Consider the following 21,504-nt stretch of genomic DNA (forward strand, 5'->3'; position numbering starts at 1 on the left):
TTTTATTTATTTTAGTTCACTTAATGAAAATACTTAAATAAACAAATAATAATACAACTTTGGTAGTATAGTGGTTAGTATTCCCGACTGTCTATCGGGAGACTGGGGTTCGATTCCCCACCAAAGAGAATAATTTTCAAATTTTTTATTAATTTCGTATTTTTTATTAATTTCGTAAATTTTTATTAATTTCTGTTTAATATCGTATAATACAACATGATGTGGAGATATAACAAGATATTCTTCCATAGACGGTATATTTTTGACGTTGATAAGTATTGGTTTTCGCAACTCGCTCTTTGACAAATGAAGAATGCGTACCATTTTATTATTAATAGGCTAAAAACCAATAATCAATATATATATATAATAAGGATGGATTACGTTAGATTTGTATGTTAAAAATGAGTTAAATAATATCATTTTTTTAAAAAATTTTAATTATATAAATAAATTTGAGATAATTAAGAAATAAAAAATTACAAGATTTCTTATCGCTATAGATTAAAATGGTGAATGTAAAATCACATCAAAGAAAACATCCGAAAAAACATAAAAAACATGTTTTTAAAAATAGAGGTAGTGGAAAACGAAAACATTCAAAAAAACATCGTAGACGTGGAAAAGGAATTCTTAGTTCTTTGGGTAATATAGCTAAAACAGCGTTAAAGTCTGACATGGCTGGAAATTTACTTAATCAAGGGTGTAATTATTTAGAACAAAAAAGACAAGCAATTCAATAACAATACATGTTATAACATTTTATTTCTTTGTATATATTATAATTAAAGAAATAATACAATAACTCACAAATACGATTGTTGTTGCAAACATAAATATTTTAAAATTTTGTTGCATTTTACATTTTTTATGATTAGGCACTACTTCTACTATATCAAATATTTGTCCGATGACTTCTTCATTATGTGGTACTCCTTCTACATAATCACCTTTTCTTTTTTTACAAATTTTTAAACAATGTAAAGGCGGTGTCATTTTGTAACTGGGAATAACGGATTTGAATAATAATTTTTTAAATTTTCAATATGAGCACGTTCTTCTTCAGGTATATTTAAAAACTGTTTTGATGCTACTATTGATCTATACTGAGATATATAATATTTTTCTCTTTCGTTTTGTTGTAAATATTCAAAATCTTCTTCTCTTATTACATGTGGTATAGACATCACATTTTCTATAGATAAAAACCCGTCATTATCTATCAATTTATTTGTTCTCAATAAATCCATATCTTTTAATAAATTTTTATTAACGTTGTTCTGGATAACTTCGTCTTTATAAATATCGTGTTTTATTTCTTTTTCAGGTAATTTAAAAGTGCTATTGAATCTATACAGATCATTATTTTTTTCAATTTCATCAGCAAATTTTATATCTTTAAATAATAACCTTTTAGCTGTGTCATCGCAATAACTTAAAAATTGATATTTTAAAAAGTTATTAAACGGAATTAACAGTGTTTCTGTGAGCGGACCGTCAAAATGAGCTTTTGCCACCGGAAAATTATGCTCCAATATAGCACTGATATCGTTTAAATGAAAATATTTATTATATTTAAAAAATTCGTTATTGTATAATAAATATAAAAAAAAAAAGCAGTCCATGGTCCGCAACTAGAAGTATTAAACTGTTGATATTGTAATTTGTTGTATAAAATGGTCATGTTTTGAATGTTGTTTATTTTTCCATAATTTGATACAAAATTAGAAAACCATCTAAATTCGTTAAAATGTGGAATCAAACCTTCTAAATCTTGAAGCTTTTCATTAGCATACAATTCATTGTAATTGATAAAAATTTTACCAATATTATGATTAAAAAAATCTACAGAAGCTGATTCAAATAATTGGGCGTTATTTATAAAACAAAGTGGTATTTGTTTTAAAACACTATCTTGTCCAAAACTGTCAAAACAAAAAAAGGTAGACGAATCAATTTTGATTAAAGCTCTCCAATGTTCACCGTTTTCATGTGAACTTTCGTTATTATAAATTAAAAATCTACCGTCAGAAATACATTTTGAACATATGTTGTAGCAATCCAATTTGTTTACAATTTCATCAAATCCAAATATACCAACAAAATAGGGTTTAAAAATGGAATTATTTAAAAAAAATTTTTTTAATGTAACATCGGTAGTCATTTTTCAAAATATTTAATTTTTAAATATAAATTCTACAAATAGCGACAAAACTGAATGAATGAAATTTACAATAAATTTATTATTATCCTCTTCTTCTACTGTTTTTTTAAGAAACGAAAATGTTCTTTTAAGCGTATTATTTTTTATAATTGATTCCAATTTAGATATTATTCCCAACATATTTGGTTTTACAATTTCTTGTACAAAATCTTCCACTATTCCGTCAGTTTGATCACCTTCTATGATTGGATATATAGGTTCACCTTTTTCGCTTATTTTAGTTGGTAAACATGGAATTTTTTCAGGTCTATTAGATTTCATTTTCATCATAATGTATTTTACATTAAGTAAATAAGTATCCACAATATGATAGATGTAATTAACATAGGGTTTTTCGATAAAATCTTTTTGTAGTCTTTCATGGTGCGTTTCACATACTTTTGTTGTTTGCAAGTACTTTGACATTATTTCATTTTTAGTAAATTTTTTCATTTCTTTTTCATTAACCCAACTAAATTTAGAATCTAGTATCATTTGTAATACCTCCGACAATTGTTCTTCTTCTTTATCTTGTGGAAGTAATCTTCCATTAAAAGAAGACCAATCTTTTCTTTCACATAAACTTTCAAGAGAACAAAATATACAGTTATTGTTTTCTTTTAATATCGAAACGTATTCGGGATAACTTTTTTCTGGTAATATAATTTCTTGTTGTACAAATGTTAAAAAATCTTGATTTTCCATTTTTTAATGTTCAACTCACTCTCTCTTATTATTTAAAATTATAAAACAACAAAATAAACATTTTATTTTTGTACAGTTTTTTATACACAAATTTATAACAGTGTCTTTTTCAAAATAATAATCTTGTTTTATATCGATTTAAACTCATTAAATTTTGTAGTGTAATCATGGTTTAATTTTTTTCATTTTTCCAAAAAAATGTTTTCTTATCCTGATCAATCAAATCCGTCAAAAAGATTTTTTTGGTTTCTGTAATGATCCAAAAAACCTTGTCCTTTAAATTGTTTGATGTTAGGTAAATAGGACATTGCTTTTCCGCGATTTTTAATTTTGTAGAAAATATAATTTTTTTTAAAATGTCGTCGTTTCATGTTAAACAAAAAACAAATACAACTGTAATTCATTTTATTAAAAAATTCTTATATTTGTCTATATTTATCAGGATTATAAGCTAAATTTTGTTTTAAACCTAATCCTACTTCAATTACAGATGCTGGCACCATACTATAAATAGAAACGTACCCTGTAAAAGCTTCTCTAAATTCTAAAACAATTCTAAAACTGTTGCTGCCATTTACTACAGTGGGTGGTTTTTCGGTAATAAAATTACTGTCACTGGTACAATCGATAGCTATCATTTGATCTAAATTATAATTTTCGCTAAAATATTGATCCACACTATGAATAAAAGTGTTATCTTCTTTATCCAAAATATTACTATAATTATCCATATTTAAAGTGGAAGGTCCATTACCTTTACAAAAACTGACATGCATTTGCCAAAGTCTCATTTTATCAAAATTGTTATTTAAATCCCAAGTAACAGCGGTACCACCAGCACTTACAAATGACCTTCTAAAATTTTCAAACGTAATTTTAGATAATACAAACGGTGCTAATTCTCTAGGTGAAAAACATAATTTGTCTAAATGATCTGCTTCAAATTTGTTTAAACATGAAATGAGAATACAATGAGGTACGTTTTCTGACGTTTTATTGTTAGCCATGTTTATTGTCAAGGTGGTGGTAGCTTGATCTACTGGAAGATGCATTCTTTCAAAATGTGGAAATATATTTTGAGTATAAACGTCATTCCTTTTGTTAGATAATAAATATTTGGTTTTATTATTAGCCCAAGAGGGTTGAATTCTATAAATATTAGCATAAATACATGGCTCTAAAATTACAACTCCCGCATTAGCAAAAGCGGTTTTGTCTGCATCAACTATAGGTCTTACAAATTCCAAAATTTGATTCATATCATTTTCTATTGTAAATTCTAAAATAATAGTTTTATTTTTTCCTAAAAAATCTCCAATCTGAAATATTTCAGGACATAACTCTGCTAATGGTACAACAAAATTTATTCCAGTAGTAAAAATAGTATTATCTGTAAAAAAATTCGTTCTTAATCTAGCAGCATAATCAGGTATGTTTTCGATAGCAGTGTTGGCGGCTTTAACTAAATCATTTTGACCTCTAGCTCTAGATTCTGCTACTGAAACAAATCTAAACATGGGAGCTATAGGAGAATAAGTATTCACAGTTCCAAAATATCGATTTAAATATACATTTTTTTGATGAATGGAATAATTTTTTTTAGCTTGTTCTGCTTTAAATCTATTCCATATTCGATCGGTAACAAAATTATTGCATGGATTAGCATTATTGACAGATTCGTTAAAAAAAACTTTCATGCCTTTAAATAAATGAAAAATAAAGTTTTCACACAAATTAATTTTAGGTAAAGAATTAATATCAGCACTTCCAGCTGCTACATCAAATAATGTTTTTGGACTTACTTTCATATTTTTAACCAATTGCAATTTAAAACATAAAATAAAATCTTTAGGGATTATAAAGTCTGTAGGTTCAATTTTAAATCTTATTCTTTGTGTAAATTCAGTATTTAAATCAGGTGTAAATTTTTGAATATCTGTATGAATAATTAAGTCTTGCGGTATTGATTTTTTAAAACCCGGATATATATCTGATAAGTTTATTTTTTGTTTTTCAGACAAATTGCCATTTGCAGAGTCTGTTAAAAGGTTACTATCCTCTTCAGCTTGTTGTATTACTTGTTCAATAGTGACAGGATCACTAGCTGTATATCTGGTGTTGTCACCTCCTCTTTGTTGAAACATGTTTTAGTGATTATAAAAAAGACTGTAAAATTTAAAATGATAGTTATTATTATGAGCATAAATATTTACATTATTTTTATTTTATTCTTCAGCAGATTCAGATTCTTCTTTTGCATAAGGCATTTTATTAAATTGAACGTCTTTTAAAGCTTTTTCATACCCTTTTTCAAACAATTCTTTTCGTTTTTTTTTGGGGATTTTTTTTACAACATGATCAGATTTTTTCTTAATGTGTTGAAATTGCGTCAAGTTTTGAATACTTCTTTGTTGAAAAATACAATCTTTACACATACCATTAATAGCATCTACAGCGTTCACTAACAATAAACAATTGACACAGACGTGTTGTTTCATTTCCAAAGGATTAGTTTTGTTTTTTTTATTTTATTTTTTTACAGGTAGCATTTTTTCTTCATTTTCACTACTTTCATCGCTACTTGTATCACTATCTTTTTGTTTTCTTTTATCGATTTTTTTATTGCTTTTTTTCTGATCGTATAAATTTTTATATTCCTCAATTTGTTTCATTTTATCTTCAAAAAGTTTGTTCCATTGTAGTTGTAAATGTTCATATTCTTTTTTAGTAGAGTATTGATTTAAATTTTCAGCTACATTTTGTAAGGCTTTTTTCAAATGGGTTTGTTGCTGTTCCAATTTATCATAATTGTTATTCGTCGTCGTGTTTTTATCAATTCTGTTCAAGTTATATCTTGCAAACATGTTTCTTCCTTTCATTTTAATTATAAAATAATGTATTGTCCATCAAATCAAAAATATAAATGCTTTTATATTGTTTAAAAAATAAAATGGTTCATTTATATATTTTATACACCTTAAGAAACTATAAAATGAATTTTAAAGGTAGGGTTAAAATAATTGACATCGGTAGAACTAAATTTTAATAATTCCATTTTTGAATTAAAAAACGAACACTTGAAATTGCTCAAATCTTCAATGTCATTAAATTCAAAATATCTTAATTTTCCAGCAAAATTAGGTTTGAAATCTTTTAATAAATCTACGTTTATAACGCTTTGATTTCCAGTTATGTATTCTAAAACGTTAAAAATACAAACTATACCATCTTCAAATTTATTATTAATGACTACATCACATTTTTGAGCTTGTTCAAACTTAACCAGTACATACATATCTGTATTTGATCCATAATTTAAAGCGTTTACATTTAAATTTTGAATTTCTGTAACTACACCTATCAATTTTTTCCTGTATTTGTTATTTTTACTACCCAAAGATTTTATTTCACTAACAATGTCATATTTCATTGATAAGGTAAAAGGGTTTGTTTCGGTTGTTAAATATTGTTCATTGCGATACAAATATAAAACGGTATAATTTCCATTAAATTTTTCCATTGGTTCGTAAATATAGAGTAAAACGTTTCTTAAAGGTAAACTACTATCCCAATTAGTAATAATTTTATTATTATTGTCCACTTGATAAAAATAATCGTTTTGAAAGTTCTTACATTCGAAAGTTAATTTAGATATGTCATTTTTGGTTAATATTCCTTTATATTGATTTTTCCACGTATAATATAAATCTGTATAATTCTCCGTTTTCTTAGGTATGTAGGCAGTGGTATATAGCGATACGGTTTTTTCGTTTGAGTAGGTAGGTTTTATTTGATCGTTGTAAAGATGAGCAAAATTATGATCGTATAAATCGTAGACTAACCCTCCAAAAGAAGGTGGACTAATCACTGCGTTATACAGGTTATTATTGACATTGGTATTTATAACATCTAATGATGGAAAAAAATAATTTTGTTTTTGATAATAAAAAAGTTGCACATTTTCATGATATTGATTTTTTTCTATTCCAAAAAACGGTAATTTAAACATAGATTTGTAAGTATTTGCAACGTTAATATCTTTATAAACATCAACAGGTGTGTTGGTCATATGTTTAAATTTTTGTTGAGTAGAACCGTAAATAACCACATTTTTTATATACACTCCATTATTGTCATGCCAAGGATCACCTAAATAACATTTCATGTTTGTATTAACAGATGTATTTGTTGTTGTACGAGTAGCTGTATATCCGGCGACATTAATATTGACGGTATAATTTGTACCGATTTTTATTTTTTCGTAATAAAAAGTATAATATTGGTTATAATTAAAATATAGGGATGCAGGATTCCAATATAAATCAACAAAATATAAACTATTGCTATTAGGAGTAATCCACACACCAGGGACTCTCATCGAGTCTGCTCCAGTAGTGAAGTGACATAGGTTTATATAAGTACTATGTTGTCGTGTAACCATAAATTCAAAATATATAAAAAATTCGTCGCTAAATATGGGTAAAGTTCCAATGAGATTATTATTGTTACATAATATATTTACATTTTTAGGTGAAAATATTTTGTTTTCTATAGAATTAAAACGACATAAATTTTGTCTAGCGTGAGATAAAAAGGATAAATTTTTTAATTTAATAAATTGATTCATATTTGAATTTCCAATATATACCTTGATGTTGGAATAAGTAGTATTATTTATACTTCTTCTAAATACATTACCTTTACTTTCAATAGAAGCTCTAACATAATATTGATTATCACTCCAATTAAATTGTCTACTTAAGGTAAAGGTATACCAAGTATTCAATGATACATTAAACAAATTGCTATCAATCTCCGGAGTTTTCAGATAAAAGTTTGTAGTGTTATTGGGTAAGTATAAAGATAAAATAGTAGAATCATTTGATGTTAATGAAAAAATAGTACCATATATGTGATTTAAGGCTATTAATTGATATTGAAATGAAATAGAATATTCAGCTGATAATAACGGAATTTCACCAATTAACATATTTGGTAAAGGAATAAATATCTCATCAGTTAAACTATAAATATGATTTGAATTTTCCGTAACAAAAATACGTTTGGGAGAATTGTTATTGATATAACTGGAACTATTATTAGATGACATAGCTTGATTTATTATTCTTGGTATTTGTAGTTGATAGGTAGAAAACATAATTTCTTTTTGTTTAAACCAAGGTAGTGGTAGAGTGGTAATATTTAAACCGTTTAATGAAAATTCATAACTATATCCATTCCATCCGGTGTTTGGGATAGGTAAAGTCATTTGATGTAATCCAAACAAAAAATCTTGCGGTCTAAAATATGGAAACATACTTGGACTTATAGGTTTTAAAAATTTGGTATTATTTAAAAAATTGACTGTCTGAGTGTCTGTAAAAGAATATTTATTTTTTAAATAAACAAACAACAGTTCTTGTAGATATGGAAATAATACATTGATTTTGTTTTCTATCAACGTCGACGTTAATAAAAAATCTGTCACATTGTTGGCTCCAAAACAAGATTCATAGATAGAACACAAGAATAATTCCAAATTTTTAGGATTACTGTCGTCTAAAACTGTTTTAGGAGCGATATCATAACCAATGGATAATGTTGGATTGGTAAAATTTTGCATTTGAATAAACATTTTTGTTTGTTGATTAAAAAACACTTTTTTCATAAAATGAACCAATTGCCACGGTAAAAATGTTTGTCTTTTGTTGTTATCAACCCAATTATCAGTACCTAAATAATTTTGCAAAAAAATTTTCACGTTTGCGGTGAGGACTTCTCCTTCGTTAGTTATAGTTTCAGGTTCAATTTTTATCACCAACATTGGAAATTTTCTAGAAGCTTTTAAATTTATATTTCGATCGGGATCAATGACATCTAATATGTTACTGTCCGTAGGGTTATTGTTGTGTTTAACATAAATAATAAAAGGTGTATTAGTGATGGTTGATAAACTGTTTGTAATCCATTGATTTAAATTATTCTTGGTTTGATATGTTACTCTTCCCCATTCATGTAAATTATTGTATAACGTATCGTTATTATTATAGGTAAAATGGATAAGCGGTGTAAAATCAAAAACGCTATGTTTTAAGGTTGTACTAAATAAATCAATATTAGGAAAAAATCCAAAATGACTGACGGTCGATTCGCTCAGATCGTTTGTTACGCTTATATTGAATTGAGGTAAAACATATTTTTGGTTTAAATCGTCTGATTTAAAATACCAAGCCCAGTTGTCAACATTATTTTTAATAGCCAATTGTATTTTATTTAAAAATGAATTTTGTTGAATGGAAACAAAATTCAAGTCAAACAATTCGTTGTTGTCATTATTATTAAATATTTGCGAAAAGACGTATTTATTTTGTTGATGAAACAACGAATCCATGGTAAGTTTAAACAAAGGAAGCAATTTTTCATTTTTAACATCGCCTTTTGTTAACGGTTGAACAATATCTCCATAGGTGAGGTAATTGTTGGTCGTTTTGTTTAAAATGCGTACTTTTTTAGTGAACATACCATAATTTCCAAACAAAAAATCATTATTAAAAAAAGACAAACCGTTGAGAGTAGAGGTTAATTTTCCTGAATTGTTATTTAGGTCTTGCAATATATCAAAACTTTCCAACCCGTTTTCAGTCCATAAATTATTGTAGAGTGTTTCATTTCTAGAATCCAATACCACCGATTCTGTTATTAAATTAAATTCAATAAATTGTGATAATATATTAGGGTCGTAATTGTTATTGTATATATTATCATAATTAAATTGTTGAATACTGTCTACTAGTGTTTGCGGTTTAGCAGTTAAAGAGACCATATTGGTAGGTACATCCATAGAAGCTAAATGAATCACTGAATTAGGTTGAAATTTAACAGCTTCTCCATTTTTGGAAACTAAAGGTAACGAGAATAAATTAAAAATGTTATTATTTAATTGACTCTCGTTTCCATTGGTTTTAATTTCTGGATAAAAATAAACATATTGAAAAAATTTATCCGTTAAAATATCATCTAAAAACAATTCGTTGTTCATGTTTCTATTTTCGATAAAAAATGAGTTTTATAATGAACAGGGTTTTGATAATAAACGTTTGATTCTTTTTCGTTTAAAGGTAATAAATCTTCTCGACGTACCCAAATATTTTCTTGACCGTCTTTAATTAAATATTTGAAAATAGGCGTGTAATCGTTTGCTATAATATTTTTTCGTTTTTTTATTTTTATAATGGTTACTTTTTTATCCGTATCCCAATAGGGTAATTGTCTTGTAGAAGACTTACTAAACAACTCTGAAGCGACTGGTTTAAATCGTCGTAAATAACAATTCATGCCTACTTTTAAGGGTTTATAAGGTTTTAATTTATAATTTTTGCTTTCTTTTTCAATTCGATAAATGTTATTGCTGTTAAAATTATTTTTTCTTTTAGCTGAAAAAGAATATCTATCCAACATTCTTAAAGCTTCAGCGTCCATAGTGTCACCATCTAAATCGTTAGCGTTTAAACCGTTTTGTTTTATTTTTTCGTTAAAAAAGGTTTCTATTTCTGATAAATAAAAATCCCAATTTTTTTCTTTTAATTTGTTATTATTTTGTTGCCATTTTCGAAAGTACATTTTCAGTCGTCCAATGACACTTTCAGCTAAATAAGCTTTTCCGTAATTTTTAGATTTATAATGAACAATGTTATTGTCTTTACACCATATTTTAAAAGCTTTATTAAAAAATTCACCTCCTCCGTCTGTTTGAAGATAAATTGGATTGCTTTTATCTCTCTCTATAGCATTAAATAAAATATCAAAAGCGTTTAATGTCGATTTTTCGTTTTTTAATTTCATAGCTGTTAAATAAATTTTTCCGCTTACACCGTCGACTAAAACCAAACAATATTTAGGTCTATATTTCATATGATCTTTATTAAAAGATCGCATATCGGCAATATCGGCTTGAAAATAAGTTTTTGGATCAGTATATCGCGTTCGATGTGTCTCGTAAGAGTAAGGTTTTCTAGGAGCTTGTTTTTTATCTAAAACGTCAACACTGGATGACGATACTTTATCGTCTATAGTTTGACTCCATTCTTTTATCATCTGTTTAATACTAGGATAATTTAAACTTTTATTGATAAATTCCAATTGTGTCCATAAATTTTTATCATCGTTATTTTTTCTTTTGTTATGAAATAAAGAAATGAGTTTAAAAATTTTAGATTTGGATTTAACTCCAAATAAAACACTTTTTTCATTCTGAGAATATTTTTCAATTAAAACATCAATATCGTTTTTTAAGTTATTCATTTTTTTCGTTTATTTTTCTTTTTCTTTTTTTTAGGTGTACTAGCTTGAACTAAATTTCCTAAAAGTGAATTGGACAAATTTAAAGGTGTAAATGAAGTGCTAGGTTGATTAATAGAATCTGTCGATATAGATTTATCGCCCTTGTTGTTTTTGTTACTGTCATCGCTTATTCTTGTAAAATCATTCAAATCAAAAGTCGAATCCAGTTCTTGTTTGATATCTTCTTGTTTCATTTCTGGAGTGTCTATTAAATTCATTAATTTTGTCGGCGTTAACACTTCATTAGCTCTTTTTCTAGTTTTTATAACGTTCGGTTTTGAAACTTTGTATCCGTCAGGATAAGAGTTTCCCTTAAATAAATTTTGAATAAAATAGTGGACATCCTTCTCTGTTGATTCAAAAAGAAATATAGCTTGATAATTATTAAAAATGTTTTGTAAATGGTTCATGTTTCCGCTATAAATGCTTTTTAAAATCATAAAAAGTTCCAAATTTGATTTTAATCGAAGATAATCTTCGTCTATGTCATAATTAAAATCTAAAATTTCAAATATTTTTGTTTGCGTTGGAGTATTATTAATCACAGTTATAGTGTCTACCCATATTTTTTTAGAGTCATCTTCTGATAATAGCGGCAACTGACCAGCTGAAAAAAAAGCTTGGAGTACTATTCGCATCATGATTTCACCTACATTAAAACTATTTTCTAAAACGGCAGCGTCATAATCTCTTTGTATTAAATTCAGAAATTCGCTATCTACAACAAAACGTCTATACGTTTCTATGTAGTCATTCATATAATCGTTATGTTTTGTAAATAACTGATCTAATTGAATGAGGTTTTTTTTTAAAGGCTCGCTGCTATGAATTTTGATCCATTCGCTTACTCTTTCGCCATGGCTTTCGTCAACATCTAAAGTGTTTGATAAAAAACTTTCTGTTTGAAGTAAAGAACTATTGGTAGCTACAGCTAAATCGTTAGCTGTAGCTGTTGATAATTTGTTTGTGTTTCTGAATTTTACGTTTGCTTTTAAAATATAGTTCCAATATTTAGCAAAAGTTAAAAATTGAACTTGTTCTTTATCGGCTAAAATATAATTTTGATGAAACTTGAGAGAATCTGTAATTAATTTAAAAAAATTATCGGCATTATTCATAAACAACGTATCGCCTTCTATAACATCAAAATTAGTGTTGGTGACATTATTAACAATATCTTCCAAGTTTTCGTTTACGTCTACTACTTTGTTGTCATAAACAATACAAATTTTTGCAAATCTCAAGTTGGTGGGAGCTTGTTTGAATAAAAAAACTTTCAAAACAAATTGAAGTTGTCCGATTTGACGAGTAGTTGTTCTATCGCACATGTTTTCAATAAAATACTTTAAATTGTAATTTTGATTTATTTGGGGATAGAATGATAAAGTTTTTTGCAACCATGATTTATTGACTATATCGTAAACTTTTAAAAAATCAATGATAGGATGAATAACATAACTTATTTTATTTTCGACTTGAATGTTTGATCTTAATTGTGATGAATAAATGGATAATAAATTTCCATACTGGGACGGTTCACCTGTGGTTGGGTTATTCATTTGATAATCTTTATTGTTTCTAAATCGCATTAAGGCTTCATTGGTATTTCGTTGATTTACCTCACTGTTAAATTCATCCGTTTTATTAGCTTGTATTATTTGTCGAAAAGCGTACACATCATGATTTACGTTTTGATATAGATTATATTGATTTTCAGGTAATAAAGTAGAATCTATATCTCCTTCCAATACTGTTTGTAAAGTGAAGGTTTTTTGTAATTCGTTTTGAAAACTTAATTCAGCATTAATGCTATGTTGTGTTTGTTCACTAGTTTCATCCATCAACAATAACGATTTTGGTAATAAATCTTCATTACCAAAGTTGAAACTGGGGTTTCTGTCTGATTTGACTTGTTGTTCGTCTGTTTCTGCAGACTGATATTGGTCAATTTCTTTAAGCAATTTAGCGCCGCTAAGTGCATTTTTTTTTAGCAAGAAATACAAATCTGAAATTGTTTTTTTATAATTATTACTATTAAACATTTTCGTTTATAATTAAATCAACATCGCAATACAAATGATCGTAAGATTGTCTTAATAAAGTAGTAATAGTTTTTGTTCTTTGATTACTGTTAAAATGAACCAATTTGTTTGCATAAAAGTTAATAGTTTCGTGAAACTGTTTAAAGCTATTAGAATTAAAATAATCCACCAAAACATTCAAGTTATTTTGAACAAATAATGTTATAAAGGCATTTTTGTTTTTCAACGTTTGTTTTTGAAGTAGCAATTTTCCATTTTCGTCGTATTCTGGTAACGGATATAAATATTCTCGTATAAAAACTTTTAAATCATAACAAACGTTATCTCTATACGATTGTTGAATTTGTATTCTTTCAATGTCTGTCAATAATTCGCATTTTAACATTTTAATCACGTTAAATTTTTCACAAATTTCTCTTACCCAACAAATAATTTCTTGTTGATCAATATTTTTTCGTCTATTTACTTTAGGTGTATAAATCTTAGTTCTAACGTCTAATCTTTCTCTTCTATCTTTTCGAGCTTTTTTTTCAGCTTTTTTAGATATTTCTTCAAAGTTATCATACTCCAATGCTTTTTCATTAGCGTCTATAAAAAAATGATTCCAATCATCATCAGTAGTCGTTGTCATCTTCACTCACCGATTCAAAATCGCTTTCTTCACTCTCTGAATTTGCAACACCGTATCTTCTTTTTAATTCCAATTTTTTAAATAATTGTTGAGCTTTTTCCTTTGTCTTTTTTTAAATGAGGTTCTTTTTGAATTTTTTTTTCATTTATTTCTTTTCCTTGTTTGTTTGTCTCGCTCACCTGATTAGAGACAGTTTTTAAAAAATAGCCGTTCTTTAAATGTGGTGACTTAACGTAATCGAATTCTTGAAATCGTATGATGGGTTTGTTAACACTCATTTGATCGTAATCGTAATCAATCACTCCGTATGCATCCACCGGTATGTAGACTTTTTGAGTCATTTCATTTAAATGACTTCTTAAGCGAGCGTGAGAAACACTTTTTTTAAAAAAAGCCACATGACTTTTTTTATTAGGAGTAATATTTACTATTAAATCTGAGATAGGATGTTTATTTTTTTTATCGGAAGGGAATTCAATTTTAAATAGTTTTTCTACTTCAGGTGAATTATCAAATGTAATCACACATTTATAATGGGATAGTAAACTAGCCCAATTTTGAGAATATCTCATCGGTAACGTGTGAAAAATAGTTAAACTACTGGTGGCACTATGAGTTCCACTAGCGCATAAATTATTGTATTGTGAACTTTTTATACAATCAGGTCCAATATCGTCCAATATAATCACTGTTTTAATGATACGTTCATCGCTATTTTGTATACCAAACCTTTCTTGTGAAAAACTGACTACTCTTTGAATATACTGATCCAATTCTTGTACATTGTTCACTACCAAGTATAAAAAAGCCTGTAACTTGTTTTTTTTAAAGTTGACAATTTGTTGCCATGTTTCAATTTGATGTTCACTCGGTTCTCTTCTTTGCAATATAAAAACCATTTCAGCATAGGGATATTTTCCTAATCTTAATAAATCTCTAGATAAAGAAGATTTACCTATTCCAGTAGGTCCTACAATAATGGTATTTTCAGGTAAAGAATCGACATGACTATTAAAAATGTGGTGTTTGACAGGATTGACATTTTCTTCAGTTTCTGTCTGATCTCCTCTTAAATGGTAACCTGAAAATCCTTTTTCTTTCAAATAATCTCCTAGATTTTGTTCTTCTTTATCGCTCAGTTTTATTTTTTTAACTTCAACACTCATGTTATTGACTTAAAGAAGTTAATAAATTTAAAGCTAACGGTATAAACTGTACCCAACCACCTCTTTTGATTCTTTTATTTTTTATTTGACTATAAGAGGTGTTATACCTTTTTGATTTTTTAACCTTTTTATAAACTGTTCGTTTTTTCATTATTACATTATCAAATCAATTTCAAACTAATTACACATCAAAATATTACTAGGTATTATATACTTGTATGTTACTCATTTTTTACGTGTCGATAAACGTATTTACACCTTTTTTATTTTAATAAATTAAAAAAACATTTTTGCAAAATCTCCTACTATTGGAATTTTTCCTACAGTGTTATGTATTAATGGTACTGTAGCAATTATACCTCTTCCTCTTTTTCTTAACTTATTTTTTCTGAATTGATTTTTTTTTAATCGAGCTTGACGTTTCCATAGTTTAATCAAATTTTTTTTATTTTTTTTCCAATATCTTTTACCTGCGGCACACATCTTCCAATAATAACAAAATAAAATACAACCTATTTTATTTATAAGATTTTTTTATTGGTGAAAAGACAATATCTTAATATCAAAATGTAATTATTCAACTTCAGTATATTTTCGTTTTAATCCACCACTTTCTTTTTCGATTGCGTCATAAAATTGTTGGACTTTAAATCGCACTTTAATCGCTTGAAGATTTTTCCGAATGTTCTCTTTTTTTCCAAAAATTTTCAATTGACTCAAATTACAAACTCTACTTAATCCAACATATATTAAACCTGAACTAAATTCTTTATCGTCCAATTTAATATACAATCCCTCACATGTTAAACCCTGACATTTGTGAACTGTCATTGCAAAAGCTAAAACTATAGGACATCCGCTTCTTTTTGAGACCACTTTGTTTTTAAGTCTTATTTCCTCTTCGTAACTTTTTAATGGGTAAACAAAAGAATCTTCTCTAATAAATAAAGGTTTACAATCGTGACTTAATTGAAATGTACCACGAGTACCATTTACTAAATTAAGACTTACGTCTATATTTTTGATTAACATAATGTTGGCTTTTTCTTTGACTTTTATCATTTCAGGAATAGCAAATTCTTTTTCATAGATTTTGTTAGTTGTAGTACTATGGTATTCAATGACATTGCCTTTTATTTCATTTAATTTTTTTTCATTGTACTTTTGGACTTGTGCACGAGTAAAAAAACATCTTAACCACAAAGGATGATCTGTATAATTTTCAACATGATTTTTTAACAATAAATTAATATCATCCTCAGTTAACTGAGCTTTTCTTAATCTTTGTAATAAATTAAAGTATTTTAAATCTTCTTTTTGACGAAAGCTATGTGTTAGTATCACATTTTTAAATTGACAGCGCGCCCAAACGGTAGAAGTAAAACAAAAATTACCTTTTACTGGTGGAAGTTGATAAAAATCACCTGATACAATAAGTTGAATACCTCCAAATACTTTCATATTTCCTCTCAATTTTTGAGCCATTTCATGTAGTAAATCAAAAAATTCAGCATCTAACATAGATATCTCATCAATAATTAAAACATCTACTTCCTTCCACAGTTCTCTTTCTTCCGTTTTCATATACTTTATAATCTGAACACTATCTATAAAACCTTTATAACACGCAAATTTATGAATGGTTATTCCATCAATATTTTGAGCTGCTACACCTGTTGAAGCTGTCATTTGTATTGTTTTTTTATCTTTGTGTCTTTGATATACTTCTTTTAACATGTACGTTTTACCACACCCACCACTACCAGACAAAAAAACATTGTGTCCCATGTTGACATGATGTATAAAGTCATATTGCTCTTGATTCATTATTATAAACTAAAATATATTTCAAATCATAGGATTACAAAAAAAAATACTTTACATCAATCATTGACTTTTATAATATATCATTTTCGTTCCAAAAAATATTTCAGTTCATCCATATGACTTAACATATTATCAATCTTGATTCATTATTATAAACTAAAATATATTTCAAATCATAGGATTACATAAAAAAATTCTATACATCCATTATTGTCTTTTATAATATATCATTTTCGTTCCAAAAAATATTTCAGTTCATCCATATGACTTAAAATATTATTTGACTTGTATGAAGAAATGTCATCTACAATAACAACGGGTGGTATAAATTTTTCAATCATCACATAATCTTTTAAGTACTGATCCTTCAACAGTCTTGTGAATTTATTTTCCTGTTGTTGTCCATTGTAGTTTTCCGATATTTTTTAATTTTCATCACTCATTTTTCTTATTTTTCACTAAAAACACTATCATTATTTATAAAAAACATAATAGAAAATCGTATTTATAAAAAATTGTTAAATACATTTGTTTAATTGTACATACATGAAAAAGTAAACAATAATAAACAAGGTCACCATTAACAAAAAATAATTAATAGCTTTCACTAAAATATTCCAAATAGTCATCTTTTTTTAAATGATTTATCAAATTTATTTTAACATAAACGTTTCGATCTTCACATTCACAATTCCTTTTTTCATCCTTGTCAGCTAAATTCTCAAAAAAGTTCTTTATCCGTTCTTGAAAAAACTTTTCTTCAGACAAACATGATCTCAGATTGCTTTCATTTGCATTCATGTTCATTTTTTAATTTTTTTCCCTAAAAAATTTTTTACAACTCATTATTAATACCTAACAAATATGTGTTTTTTGTGGATGATATTATTACTCATTGTTTAAGTTTTTTTTCTAAAAAAAATTACAAAAAAATACAAAAATTACAAAAAATACAAAAATGACAAAAAATACAACAAAATTTAAACTTTTAATTTATTGCAACAATTACATTTTGTAAAATCATGAATATATTTTGTTAATAATTCTTTCACTTTTTCAATTAATACACATTTCGACTCTTTGGCATAAAAAAAATAATCATTGTTTTCTTCCAAACATTGTTTTATAATTTTTCTAAAACTTTCACGATCTTGTACTCCATTCAATGGATAATTCCTGTTGATTGTTATAATATCGTCGTTACTTATAAATTTAAATTCGCTTTTCATATCGGTTATAAATTCAGCGTTCATACAGACTGATTCGAAAAATAAATATCTTTCAAAATTGGTGTGTACTACATGGGTATCTTTATATTCCACCCAATAGAAATCCATACCACATTTAAAATCGCCTGTTTCAGCATTCACTTTTAACGTTAAATAATAAGCCATGTTTAATTGTATCTTATCTATGAAAAATACAAACGGATCATTTTTTTAATATAATAATAGTCTTTTTTACAATACGGGTAACAATAAAAACAATTCTCCAATACACGTTTTAAAAAAGAATGTTTTTCTTCACTGCAAACATATACTGTTTTTATAAACCAACTTTGATTATAGTTCAAACTATACAATCCAATTTCTAATTCATTATTATGATTCAATCGTTCACAAATATCATTTATATAATGTGACGTTAGGTTACAATCTTCTTCCAGATTAAAAGTAAATAAATCCATTTCCCAATGATGAATATATTTAATATTTTCGTCTTCATATAAAGTAATAATCATCTAAAAAAATACTTCAAAATGTACACCTTCAAAATCGTGATAAAAAATAAAAATTATATTTGTAATATATAAATTCCAATACAATTTTAAGATCTTCTTCATGATTTAACGACTCTTCGTAAATATGATAAGATAAACAACTATAAAGTAAATTGACAAATTGCACAGGGTGATTTCTATCCATACATTTATCATTAATTAAATTTTGCACTAACAACACATTTTCACTAATTTTAGGATCAGTCAAACAAGATTTTATTAAATTAATTCTCCAGTGATTATTTAAAAAATGATGAACGGTATTTTCCATCGCAGAGTTGGGAGCTATATTTTTCCAAGTCACATCTTTTAACCACGTTTTGTAGGCTAAAAATTTTCTCAAAGCTCTAAATTTTAAATCCACATAATCTTTTGATAATTTGTCATGTTTTTTCATTTCTTCGTAACATTGGTACATCTCTTCGTCTATAGACATATTTTTATGGATCTAAACGTTAATGATATTATTTTTTTCGTTTAAAAAAGCATATAATTCTACAAACCGTGAAAAAGTATAATATAACAACTGTTGATCATTTCTATTATGTAAATAAAGAGGGATAATAAATTTTAACACTTCCATCAATTCTTCTCCTAAAAACAAAGACAAGTCATTTATATTTTCTTCCAAGATTAATTTCTGATTAATATTAATAACTGGAAGATTACTTTCTAATATATCAAACTTGACTTTTTTATGAAGACGATTACCAACTTGATACCATGTTAAAATATCTTCCGAGTGACATTTTTTTAAACAATCTAACCAATTTTCAGTCAAATCAAAAGAAAATTGCGAATGAATATAATTCAAATCTTCGTTGTAAAAAGTCACAATCACTTTTATGTCTACCATATTCGTCATTTTATGAAATAAAAGTGTAAAAAATGTTGTTTATATATCAAAAGAGTTTAATATTTTAACATGTTTATTTTTTAACAAATGACATTTTAAAGTATAATCTATACTATAATTAATAAATGAATAAACGTATTGTTCTTCACATTTCAAATCCAAATCCAATTCCAATTCAATCGTCCTCCATGTAGAATGGGATAGTTGTGTTTCCATTTTCACACTCTTGCACTCTTTAACATATTTTTTAATTTCATCTTTTTCCATTTTTGATATGACGTACTTTATTATTTCTTCATTTAAATCACCGTTTAAATTTTCAAATAAAATATACACATTGACGTCTTCGTTTTTTAAATATATATGTAAATCAAACTGTTGATCACCGTCACCTTCTCTATTAAAGTAAAAGATTTCCAACTTTGTTTTTCCAATTTTCAAGTTTCCGTTTTCCAAATCCATTTTTTGTAATATTTTCTAAAAACTTAATTATTTATAATATTTTTGAAAATAAATACTCTCATCCATACAAAAACTTCTTATTTTATTAACAGCTGACATTAAAGGTAGGTAACATATTTTAGGAAATACATTGACATTTTTAAATAAAACAAAACTTCGAAAAATACAATCACATAATAAAAATCGATATTCTGACAAATCTGCAATTTCTTTATATTTGAAAGAAAATTTTTCTTTAAAATGATCATTGTAATAATAAGTCACGATGATTTCTTTTTCGACTAGGTTGTCCAATATAGTCGGATACAATATTAAATCAGTCTCCAATTTATTTTCTAGCAAACATCCAATGTCGTGTACATTTTTGATCGTTTTACAACCAAAATTTGTTTTATCGTCGGTTTTTTTTTCAAAAAACACAGATATTTGTAAATGTATTTCATCCATTTTTATGTAATCTAAAAAAACAATGATTTGTATTTATTTAACATAAAAAATATTACACTTTATTATTTAACATTCATTTCATAGTGAACGTGGTGTTTTTTAACATGTTTTTTTTCACATTTTTTACAACATTTCATATGACAAACTGGACATAAATAATATCCGTATGTTCTTTTTTTATAATAAGTTTTACATTCGTAACACATACTATATTTAAATTTATTCAACTTAGTCAAAAACAACTCGTGATATCTCTCTTTCATCAAATGATGCTTTCTTTTCATTTTATCGAACGATTCAATATTTCCTCTCATCATATACATAAAGTCTTGAGCATGTTTTCTCATTACCAAATATTCTTTCTCAATTTTTTTGACGTTTTTCAATACAGTATCTAACTTATAAATCAATGAATTTTCATCTTCCTCATCGTCGGTTATTTCTCTATCTTCGTCTCTGTCCTCCACAGTTTTCATCACTTCGTTTTTAATTTCCACGATGAGCTGTTCTACCACATTTATATTTTCCATGATTTTTAAATAATTTTTTATTTTTCACCTACAACATAAATAGTATTACAACAAAAACAGTTTTATCTACATCATAAAGAGTTTACAACAAAACATCGCTCATACTACATTCATTATTTAACATGGTTTCATCACTCGTAACTTCTATTTCGCAGTTATTTTGAATATCATTAAATGAATTTTTTAATAATTTATAAAAAGGTAAAATAGTATTGTCAATGAAATGTCTATTTCTTTTCAAGTAGGGATTATTTTCAATAATTTCTTGTTCTAAACGTAATAAATTAAAAATGTGTTCATTGCTACAAAATGTATTTTTATTAGGTAAAACGGTTTTATTTAACTCTTCTAATGGTTTCAAAACATGATGTCCTCTAATTTCAGCCATTACTCCACAATCAAAAGGATATAACTTTTGGTTTGGTTTTTTAAAAAGTTGTAATTTACATTCTTTGATAGTGATATCAAAACCTTCACCGCTTCTTTTAATTCCCATGCGATTTTGTAAAACCTCT

At 26.5% G+C, this 21,504-nt stretch overlaps 1 protein-coding gene across 1 annotated transcript; it reads right to left on the reverse strand.

The window, feature by feature from the left end:
• Nucleotides 1–15,469: 15,469 nt before the first annotated feature.
• LOC149880797 (ATP-dependent DNA helicase PIF1-like) lies at nucleotides 15,470–17,859 on the reverse strand. The gene has a single exon (XM_090069736.1). The coding sequence runs from the start codon at nucleotides 16,912–16,914 to the stop codon at nucleotides 15,661–15,663; it is 1,254 nt and encodes a 417-aa protein (XP_089925862.1). The 5' UTR covers nucleotides 16,915–17,859; the 3' UTR covers nucleotides 15,470–15,660.
• Between the last annotated feature and the right edge of the window lie 3,645 nt (nucleotides 17,860–21,504).

The sequence above is a fragment of the Hydra viridissima genome, unplaced genomic scaffold (genome assembly GCF_058129835.1).
Source record: "Hydra viridissima isolate aposymbiotic clone 2 unplaced genomic scaffold, HvirCarnegie_v1 scaffold_12, whole genome shotgun sequence".
Classification (NCBI taxonomy): Eukaryota; Metazoa; Cnidaria; class Hydrozoa; order Anthoathecata; family Hydridae; genus Hydra; species Hydra viridissima.

Excerpts from the sequence above, each read along its gene's own strand:
- LOC149880797 (XM_090069736.1), bottom strand. The coding sequence starts at position 16,914 with ATGAATCAAGAGCAATATGACTTTATACATCATGTCAACATGGGACAC.